The sequence below is a fragment of the Gadus macrocephalus genome, chromosome 23, assembly GCF_031168955.1.
Source record: "Gadus macrocephalus chromosome 23, ASM3116895v1".
In the NCBI taxonomy this organism is placed as follows: domain Eukaryota; kingdom Metazoa; phylum Chordata; class Actinopteri; order Gadiformes; family Gadidae; genus Gadus; species Gadus macrocephalus.
In genome coordinates, this window is record NC_082404.1 from 11,196,364 (window position 1) to 11,207,771 (window position 11,408).

Here is an 11,408-nt window from a genome sequence, read left to right on the forward strand (position 1 = left end):
GAACTCGAAACCCAATGACAATTCAGGAAGTAGGGCTACTCCTTGGCGTTGGCAAAATATTGATTAGGCTTGAGCAAAAGGTTTTGGGCGTTTCCGAGTACCATCGACATTATCTATAAAGACTCTTCTCTTACCTGGTCGCTTGTCAAGGACAGGAATACACTGATGGGTAAATAAGTTATATGCCGTTGAAAGACTAATCCATGGCTTTAAATCTTTTTAAGTTTGGTTTATTTATTATGTTTTTTGGATTGTTTAAAGTAAGTGTGTCGCACTTTGAATACATGACAAATAACAACGTTAGATCAGAATAGGTAACACTTCCTGACATGTGAAATGCTAAAGTAATATATTTAAAACAATTACTGATGCTTGCCACCTTTGGGACTTTGGCTGGAGTGAGACTGCAAAATATCGGTGGACGCGCGCGGCGAACATTTTGACAACCCTAACCCTATATATTTTACTTCTTTATTCAAAGTGTATTTTAATGTGCAAAGTGACAATGAAATCCTCCAAAAAAATTGCAAAAGTTATAACAATAAAAATAGAATAACATTTTGTCAAGGTGCGCGGTCGGTCCAAATAGATATATAGACAGATCTAGCCTACATAGGATGTTTCCTATATATTCTGTGGTCTAGTGAGTGATCAACGGACGGAAAAAAGTTTATTATTATTTTATTTTTTTAAAGATGGGCTATTTTGCATGACATTACTTACGTGAGCGTGAGATTGATGCTGAAAGCGTGAGTGTCACGTCAGATGCGCGTTTGCAACCTTGTTTAGTTTACAATGTTGCAAATTGTAATGTCAGCTGTACGTTTGTTACAAGGGCAATTCAAATGATGGTATCAAGGAAAACTTCGCACTGTTCACTTTAATCAGTTTTTTCTTGTGTTCCTCTTCCTCTTTCATGTTTGACCGACGGGGCATTTTGTGAATTCCGGACATAATGGATACAACAAAGTTAATGTTTCATTATTCTCTCACGTTTCTTTCTATGTATCAGACACAATGGCATCCTCAACCCCTTTGACCGAGGCCAACACCACCTTTACCCTGGCGTTGTTCAAAAGGATCACGGAGGAAAACAAGTCTGGCAATGTCTTCTACTCTCCTCTCAGCATCTCTTCGGCCTTGGCCATGGTGCTGCTGGGTGCACGGGGGAACACCTCCACACAGATGTCAGAGGTATACACGCACACACGCGCCCTTAACAGGGCCGTCGACTCGCACCCAATTCTGGGACGTGGCCTGGCGGCATTTTGCCGCTGAGCGCAGTGTGCGGCTACTAGCCACTAGGGGGTGGTAGAAAATTCAAAAGATGATTATTTATTTTTTTATTCCGATGGGCCCCCCTCTGCCTTGGACCCCCCCACAGCTGTCCACCTTACACCCGCAGTACGACGGCCCAGGGGTCTCATTTATAACCGTTGCGTACGCACAAAACGGGGCTGAAATTGGCGTACGTGACTTTCCACGCCAAGGTTGTGATCTATAAAAAACCAACTTGACGGGAAAATGTGCGCAGCCCTAAGCAAACTCTGACCCATGCGTACGCATGGTTTGGAGGTAAAGGAGAATTGGCGACACAGATGGTGTGGTGGTGAACTGAAGTCAGACCAAAGAATTGTAGAGTGAGAAGAACGATTATGTTTTATCATCGCCCTTCATGAATTTAATTTCAACCCGTATCATGCGTTAAATCCTAATCAGAGTAATTTAAGTCAACTGCGTTATTTCTCAGTTATTACTCCAGAAACATAAAAAAAAATTCTCTATATTTAATCCCGTCACTCCATACTGTCCACTGACGGCGCGACTGCATGGAATAAACCATCTGTCCAACACGAGTCAATAACATAATATTTGTATGTGACACTGTAAACACATAATCAAATGTCAATTAAATCCCAAGTGTGGAAAACCAAGCCACACTCCTCATCACAAACGTTGTCCGTTACTCTTGATGCTTTTCATGACAAATCACGCATTAAAAAGGGGTTATGTTCAAGAACATTTTACTTGGGTGATTACAAACTGATTATCCAAGGTGCACAGTTTTATAAATGAGACCCCAGGTCCTTAACCTGTCCACCAACATTGAGGGTTGAACACACCTCAGCCTATTGACGGGTATTTTCTTTTTTTTTCACATGCATGTGTGCTTGCAAATACTCATGAGCAACCACACACACACACACACACACACACACACACACACACACACACACACACACACACACACACACACACACACACACACACACACACACACACACACACACACACACACACACACACAGCTGACCTCCCCAGCCGTCCTCGTGACCACAAGTCCCTGCCGAACCCCCCCAGGTGCTCTGCTTCTCCGAGGCAGAGGGACCCCAGCAGCAGGCTCTTCCAGCACTGGCACAGATGCAGATGCAGCAGAGGGCGCCCACCACCTTTCTGCCACCGTTTCTGCTCAAGAGGATGGTACCAGGAGCCAAAGCCTCAAACGGGGCCATTTTGGATGTTGTAGCTAGCTTAAGTTACACTAACAGGTGGCTGATGTCTTTTGAACTGCAGGTCAAGAGGCCAGAGAGCCAGTGGAGATGTTCTGGGATGTTATGAGCAAGGCCGCCTTAAGCAGGGGCTTACCTGGGCTGAAGCCCCAGGGCCTACGACGACCAGGGGGCCTATCATGAGCTTCAGTAAATGTTTTTATTTCTTTTTTGTTTGTTTGTTTTGTAATACTGGCTCATGATGCCTCCCGATCGGCTTAGACCCAAGACAATGTGATTTTTTTGTTTGGGGCTTAAAAAGATCAAAGGCCTATCATGAGCCTATCAGCCTATCATGCCCCGACAACGGCAAAATGTCGGAAAATAATTTACACATCTTCATTGTAAGATCCCCCATCAGGGGGCCTAAAAAACCTCTCAGCCCCAGGGCCCAATGGCAGGTTAATGCAGGCCTGGTTATGACAGAGATGCGATGGGATGCTGTGTGACATGGCTGCTTCTTTACTAATGGGATGCCTTCATTCCCAATGCGGGACTTGTTGAGTGTGTATGCTGTGTTTGACTGTTTCTTTCTTGCGGTTTCTGTAAGAAAAATACTGGAAGCGCTAATCGTTGTTATTGCTAGACCGATTGAGCTGGTGAAGACTTCAGACTCACTTAAGCTCCTGCCTTAGAAATGTACAAAGCAAGATGTTTATTATGCCATACCTCTTCTAAATAATATATTGACACATACATATTTCCCTCTCTGTCATTTTCCTTAAGGCTAGCTAATGTTTGACTCTGCCTTGCTTATGTGGGCTCTATCAAAGTCAATGGCAGTAGCATTACATTTCTTGCTGCTACTTACTACGTTCTAATCTGTTTTGTGTGAGCATTCGGGTGGTGGAACGCGGTTGTACATGATCTTGCTGGTGGACAGGGGAAGCGGCAATCTCTCCCGCAACCTCTCCTCTCTCAGACAGTGGTCTTACGTTGTGTTTCTCTCCCTCCCTCCCCTCCCCACACACATACTCTGTACGATGTAGGCGCTGCAACATCAGAAGGGCGAAGAGGACATCAACGCCAGCTTCTCCAAACTGCTGAGCGAGCTGAACAAGCCAGACGCGCTGTACTCCCTCAGTCTGGCCAACAGGCTGTATGGAGAGAAGACCTACCAGTTTGTTCAGGTGAGGATTAAATCTCAGAATTGCAGTTCTATTCTTCTTTTTTGTACAGTAATTCAAGGTATGGTAGGTATTTTGTCTTTATTTTTACTTCATTTCTACTCGTAATTAATTAACACTCAAAAAGACCGGTTTTACATCTGCATATTTATGCCTATGTGAAGTCAGAACACAACTCGGAGACGATAAATGATCATATTTAATTGTTGCCCAGCACTAATGGCATCATTGATGAATGATGGCATGAATACGTCAATAAAAAGAAAATGTGAGAGGCCCATCATCTCATCATGTGACTTTCCATACATGACCTGGACCTATTTATCCTCCATTTATAGGTATTATGCAATTGATTGTGTTATGCTACATGTGCGGGGTTGGTTGAATGTTTCCAGGAGTTCCTGGATGAAACCAGGAAGTACTACCAGGCAGACCTCCAGTCTGTGGACTTCCAAGCCAAGGCAGAGGAGGCCAGGGTGGAGATAAACACCTGGGTGGAGAAACAGACACAAGGTGGGACACAAACACACATATGCAAACAAACACACATACAGTGTGTATGTGTGCGAGTAGTACGTGTGTCTCTTATTGTGTTATCTTGAAGTCGCAATGTGTTACATTTCAACTAGTTGGTAGTTTAAAGCTACCCTGACAATGTTATCAATAGTGGTTTCAATAATGTTATTATGTTATACATGATATAAAATAAATTATTTAAATTCTGGCCAGCCTATACCTCTCTCTTGGTTTACAAGAATCTCTTGACACTCAAAAAATCCCTCCTACTCACACCCACCAGCCAGCTGAGCTATGCTAGTTTGCATCACACAGTCCAGTGAGTGAACAGAACCCTGTCATTGAGTTTTAGCATTCCGAACGTCCCTGTATACTCACTGGGAGGGGTTCATTCTTACGCATTGCGACCTTACACATTAAATTGGAAGTTTCCACCAAAATGCTACATTTTCTTTCCTTCTTTTGATTATTTTTCTTTGTTCACCCTAGATAAAATCAAGGACCTGTTGGTACCTGGTGTGGTTGACTCGCTGACCAGGTTGGTGCTGGTCAACGCCATCTACTTCAAGGGAAAGTGGGACGAGCCGTTCAAGGAGGAAGCCACCATGGAGACTGCCTTCAAACTGAACAAGGTAGCGCTGCAAGACCAGAGCCAAGGGTGGGCCAGTTCACCACTGCCATCTTGGCTCTGACACCCACCACAACTAAACCTAATGGTTGCAGATTGCAGGCTATGACTTGCAACAGCCAGCCCTCCATGCCTGGGAAACGTTATAGTGTCCGGTTGGGATTTGAGTCAGAGATGTGGAACATTTGAGAGTAGTTTATATTTCCTTGCATAACAAGCTTCATGTGTCTGTGAAAAGGGGGATAAATACGTTTGGTGAACAGAGAATTTATCTCCATACATCTAAGAAACATACAATTGCTGCTTTGTCTAACTTGACACAGTTTGCTTGACACATTTTGTTAAAATATCAGTCTCTTTTATTTCAGAGCCATTTTCAAAATGGTCATCGTGTGGGTAAGAACCAGTCTTGCCACATACAGTACATGTATATGCTGACAGAGCACCATAATGAATGGGAAGGACACACCCTCACTTCCACACAAAGAGGAGCTGCAGCGTGACAGACGGGTGTGACCTCAACCGGGCTTGGCCGTGTTGCAACACAGAGCACACCCCCAAAAAGATGTCTTGAGTGTGCTGATGCATCACATTTGTGAATGATGAAATTAAAATCAGGCCAACAAACGTTCATCATCCTTGTGATTAGAAAGAGAAATACGGCAAGCCAAACCTTAGATTAGATTTCATGGACCGGCGTGTACAATGTCAAGACTAGTCAAGTCAAATATGTTTGACCTGTGTTTAGTTACAGTTACAGTCCCAAAGGCCTTCGTAGGCCATACAGTTATGAAACCCTCTAACCTTAGCAATCAAAAGAGGAGCAGAAACTCCCTTAAATGGCAATGCAGGATGCAGGCTACCTTGAAAGCATACTATGGATCAAATTAGCAGAGGACAGTACACACGTATTGCTTCTGTACAGTTTTTCTTTGGACCAACAACCCGACCATTTGCAATCTCTACAAAACCAACATTTCCATTTGTTTTCACTTGTTGTAGTTCATTCTAATTTCGGAGGATGCAAGGCTTTTAAAACAGCAGCTAGAATCCATTGAGGAAAGAATCCATGAGCATGGCAACATGTGTTTTCTTTTAATAGATAAGTATCTATACATTAATACATACATTTCTTTTAATACATATGCTGAATGCACATAATAAAAATTCATGCACTAGCCACCTCCCAATTACCTTATATCATTATTAATATTATAAATAAGAAATACATATCATGAATGCATAACCCTGCTTGTCTTTTGTTTTACTCTCAGAATGACACTAAGAAAGTGAAGATGATGTACCAGAAAGCAAGGTTCCTTCTTGCCTTCATTCGTGAGGCAAATTGCCAGGTGACCCCATTGTACTATTTAAACTATCAGTGGTTATCAGCCGAATATTCAGTGTTACTTGTTTAGCTAGGTTTGTGGTGCACCAAGCTCATTATTTTTTATCTGTAACTTATGCAATCCTCTTGTTTCAGAATAATTACAATGTCATACTGGGCACTGATTCCATACATTTTATTTAAATAAATAAAAAAATATGTTAATGTATGATATCCAATCATTTTTATATCTTACTTTTTTTCGATCTTGAGAAATTGCTACAAACAGTTATCTTTGGGATTAATACCGTACTCTGAATGTGTTGGTAAAGATCCTGGAGCTGCCCTATGAAGGCAAAGAACTCAGCATGCTGATCTGCCTGCCTATGGAAATTGAGGACGGCACCACCGGCCTGGAGAAGGTAGGAACAGTGCACAGAGGTACACGCAGTAAAAAGAACGACCAGGGTTAAAGTGGCAGTGAACTGTAATGTCATCGTTACCCGGAGAAAAACATCTCACTCCCCCTTCCCCTTCCCCCTCGAACTTTGAGCCAATCATCTTTTTTTATGTCAGTGAATTCGAGCTAAAGCAGGTGGTTCACTTGCAATGGAATCAGACACCACACGCTAACAGTCAAATCAACCCCCACCCCCAATTGTCTTCAGCTGGAAGCGATGCTGACCTACGAGACCTTCATGGAATGGACCCGGCTAGACAGGTTGTACCACGGTGAAGTCATTGTGGGCCTGCCGCGATTCAAGATGACGCAGACCTACGACATGAAAGACCTGCTGGTCAGCATGGGCATGGTGGACGCCTTCGACCAGGGCCTCAGTGACTTCTCTGGTAGGGACCTCACAGCCGGATCGCGTGGTCCAATTGTATTATATATCTTAAAAATACAGTATCCAAGAGTATCCAATTTGCTTGAAACTATAAGCATTGTATGTATATGTAAGGGATAATGCCCGACGAGGTGTCCAATGTCATTATCACGACGTGGAGGCGTGAACCGTCCGACGCGAAGCGGAGGACGGTTGCCTCCGCGAAGTCCATTAATTCCTGATAATGGACACCTCGAAGGGCATTATCCCGCTTATACCACGGTCACTTACCAACGGTGACCAAATTAAGACCATTAATTTATATTTTCATGCGTTTTACAATCTGAATATAAAGTTTTCCACAAAACATACATTTGTTTCCCTGGTTACGCCTGAGGGTCCGACTAATACCCGGAACCACCATTACACGCCCGTTGGGTTCTCATGCAACGGAAACGTTGTTCACTCCTCCAGTAATTAGGACGGACCATAGCTACGACTTTAGAACGGGAGGTAGCGGGAGGTATTATAGTCCGCTGAGCTTTGTTTTGTTTCCCGTTGCTATGGTTACTACTATTTTAGAGACGATACGCCAGCTAGCGCATTAATTGAGAACGGTAAACAGACAATTTGACGGAACTACTTGTCCAGGTGTCCGTATATGTAAGGAATAATCACCGAGAGGCCGGGCAATAAACAGTTTGATATGCCCGGCTCGTGGACGGCTTACCGCCCGAGACGAAGTCGAGGGTGGTAACCTTCCGCGAGCCGGGCATATCAAACTGTTTATTGCCCTGCCTTGAGGTGATTATTCCGTTTATTCTACTTCGCGCCGGCCAACATAATAAATTCGTATTGCATTCGTATTGCATGCTTATTAAATGTACACTCTGTTTAAGTTCATCTCCCTCGAAAAGTAGTTCCCTTTAGAACTACGGTGAATAACGTTAGCTCAGCTGTAGGTAACTCGTTTCTATAGCAACCAGTGCCACACAAGGCTGGATCTGATCACTAGTTTAATAACGTAGCTGCTACATTCGTATCAAGTCAGCTTTAATGACGATCGATCAAACATGCACTCCTTGGTTTATTTTTACTATGGACCTCATCTTGGAAATGTATGTGATAGAAAACGATGCAAGCGGCGTATTGATCTACTGTGCTCAGTCAGCAGCAAGTAGAACCGACAAATCAGCGGGCAATATGCCGGATTAATGCACCCCTCCCAGCCAATCAGAATCGAGCATTCTTAATTGAAGTAGAATAACAGGAGTTAATGCACACCCTGCATCCAATCAGAATCGAGTATTCCCGCAGACCGTGGTATAAATATAAATAAATTACTTATAAATAAATCTGACAATAGACACATTTAACTATATTAAAGTTGTGTAAAAAAACTAACAATTTAATAAACGGCTGCCACTGCCGAGGCTCCACTGCCTGAGCACACAGTCGTGAATGATAAACTCGTTCAGCGCCAGCGGTAGTGAAACACTCCCACAGCCCCCGTATCAAGTGTGCTAGAGAGCTCCACACCCCCTCAACACCTCCTCCTCTCCGATAGGCATGTCCTCGGCCAACGACCTGGTGCTGTCTAAGGTGGTCCACAAGGCCTTCGTGGAGGTCAACGAGGAGGGCACCGAGGCCGCCGCCGCCACCGCTGCCCGCGTTGAGAAGCGTAGCGCCCCTACAACCCCCCGATTCGACGCCGACCACCCCTTCCTCTTCTTCATCCGCCACAACCCCAGCAAGAGCATCCTGTTCGCCGGCCGCTACAGCTCACCTGAGTGATGGCTGAGGGTGGGGGGCGGGGGAGGTGGACAAGTGTCTGTGAGAGCCTCCGATGTGATGTGCACAGTGCTTGTCTACATTCATTAAGTGTTCACTTGTCTTTTAAAGGTCCCATGGCATGCTTCTTTATGGATGCTTTAATATAGATATTAGTGGGCCCCTAACACAGTATTAGACGTTCCCGAAATTCAGCCGTGGTGCAGAATTACGGCCACTACTAGTCAGTCGCACATGATTGAGCTTTCCCCAAACACGCTGTTTCGGTATCTGTAGCTTTAATGCAAATGAGGAGGAGAGAGGCGGGTCAAGTAGGAGGGTGGGGGTTGGGCCCAGAGCAGCTTGCGGCCACGGTACCATGCTCTCTGTTTACAGTAGATGTATCGCAATGGCGAGGCACACACAGCCTTTGGCCGTGTTCTGTAAATATTCTAGAACACTCCGGGTGCTCCGGTGGGAGTCCTGGAGTTCTATGTCTAAATTATATCATATTATACATCGATATCTATATCATATAATATATATTATCACGGCCAAAAGCTGTGTGCGCCTCCAGATGATATCATGAATCTCAAACGACTGTGTCGGGTTCACTGAGGTCTCTGGTTCTTCCACGTCCACATCAATCTGAAGTAGACTGAACCATGACATGGAGGAGAAAGGGATTGTTGTGTGCGATTGTGTACCGCAGTGTTTTGGTTTTACTAATAGGTTATGGGCCAATTGCTCTGTCAGTTAGCATTGCTGCGCTTTAAAACCGTACTCCTTAAAACTGAGGTTTTGGAGTTTAACACGCAGCTGCGCACGAGGTTGAACGTGATTGCTGTGTGACGACTCGTACAGGATCTGCTGATTCCCAGCTGACTCGGTTTAAACTGCTTGGAAACCGGAAGTACTCTGATTTCTAGTATACCCCAGCAGATGCAGTCTTAACTTAATGGTGGATGCATTTTGTGCTATAATTACCAACAAAAACTTAATGGGAATGTAAAGTGAACTTCAATATAATAAAACTATCATAAATAAAAACGCTAATAATGTTGACATATATTATGAAATAGTCTAGGCTACTTTCTGTGGAAATCTGAGTCTGGAATCTGCCCTCACCTACCTCAATCACCTACTCAATTACTTGTCATTGCTAACCATTTTAGTTAAGCATTGACCTTTTAATGTTTCGTTGAATGGTACGATCCTCTGTGCGTTCATTTATTTTTTTTACAGACAAATAATCTGTTCTTTGTAGAGTTTTAGTTGGGCACCTTAAGCAACTCCTATATCGTAGCCTGTATTGTACTGAAGGCCTATCTGGTGTAATAAGTGTAAATGTATCATACCTATTAATAATAATTCATAATACTAATTCTGTGTCTTCGTGTCGGTTATGATGGAGCCTTGTTTCATCCTGCAAACTGGTTTAGTCTCCTCTAAAACCACGTCAGTGTCGAGATTAGACTAACACGCACAAAATACGCCCTCTAGTGTCTAATGTGAATTTCTCTGAAGACACAGCAATTGAGATCAAGGTAAAACGCAGCTGCAGGTTAAACCACAAGTATATATGACACAGCAATGGGGCTTAAGACGTCACGTGACTTCTTGAGTTTAAAACCGTATTAAACTCTCAAAAGTGGCTAAGCTAGCGACAGAGCAATTGCCCCTATAGGCTGTGTCACTAAAAAAAAAGCTGTCCATTCGCATCTCTCAGAGTGACGTAACTAGACACCAGACAGCGAAGTTCAATACAAAAATAACTTATTTTACGCAGTTTAAACGTACTAGTCTAAACTGCTTAAAATTGAAAGATATTCCAAGGTGTCCATCTATTTCCTAGCCAGCGGACCCTAGTTTAAGGGGAAAACAACACAATTGACGGCAAGAGGTCACCATATTGTTGTTTTGACGAATCCTGCGCACCCTTTTGAAAATAATCTCCCGATTGAAATGCATTGGTTTAATATTGAATGAATTAGTAGTAGACCATGTAGCTATTATCGTTATAACAAGATCTGTATCTGACCATGAAAATCCACTTACACCAATCCAATCAACGAAGAGGGTTTTAACACCAAGTAACACAGTGTACTTTTTCTATGGGGAATGTGGTTCAGGTGTGACAATATTTAAATATTTATAATATATGAAACTAGCCTATACGTAGGCCTACAGCATCATACATTTGACATATAGAGTTAGACAATTATATGTATAGGGTTAGGCCGAATTCGGTTAAAATGCAGCCTCTGCCGGCCCGCAACTAGATCGTCTCGTTGTCTCGTTATATGCTTTATAAGTTAATTATATTTAAATTATTATAACCATGTTGCTATGTTAGCAGAGTCACACTCTCACGGCGGAATAATAATTCTAATACATTTCTCTCTTTAGCCGTACTGGCGTAGTTCATTTGTGAACCACGAACAGACGCGCGCTCTCCTAGAGCCAAGTGCAGAGAGAGGGAAAATGTCTGACATTCCCTTGTATGGTCACAGCCATGGCGCAACAGCGCCTCCTTTTGGTTCTGAACAGGTAACTACAGTTACATGCAATCATACATATATCATACATATATCAACACTCCCACTTATGAATGACATGTATACTGTACAACTTTAACATATTCAAATAAACAATCAAAAAGAA

General features: G+C 43.2%; 1 protein-coding gene across 3 annotated transcripts; it reads left to right on the forward strand.

The window, feature by feature from the left end:
* LOC132452986 (leukocyte elastase inhibitor-like) lies at positions 1-11,408 on the forward strand. Of its 3 annotated transcripts, XM_060045844.1 has the most exons (11): positions 1-169; positions 1,013-1,194; positions 2,362-2,481; positions 3,554-3,679; positions 4,072-4,189; positions 4,682-4,824; positions 6,095-6,172; positions 6,480-6,569; positions 6,816-6,996; positions 8,542-11,034; positions 11,224-11,408. In XM_060045844.1, exons 1-10 carry the CDS (start codon positions 166-168, stop codon positions 8,766-8,768), a joined length of 1,269 nt encoding a protein of 422 aa, XP_059901827.1. In that variant the 5' UTR covers positions 1-165; the 3' UTR covers positions 8,769-11,034; positions 11,224-11,408. The 3 variants fall into 3 exon arrangements, with proteins under 3 accessions (XP_059901827.1, XP_059901825.1, XP_059901826.1); XM_060045842.1 differs by lacking the exon at positions 2,362-2,481 and having other exon boundaries at positions 15-169; positions 3,539-3,679; XM_060045843.1 differs by lacking the exons at positions 1-169; positions 2,362-2,481 and adding an exon at positions 193-314 and having other exon boundaries at positions 3,539-3,679.

Excerpts from the sequence above, each read along its gene's own strand:
- LOC132452986 (XM_060045844.1), top strand. Across the intron at positions 2,482-3,553 it reads CGTTTCTGCTCAAGAGGATG|AAGGGCGAAGAGGACATCAA; the intron begins GTACCAGGAGCC and ends CTGCAACATCAG. Across the intron at positions 6,570-6,815 it reads GCACCACCGGCCTGGAGAAG|CTGGAAGCGATGCTGACCTA; the intron begins GTAGGAACAGTG and ends AATTGTCTTCAG.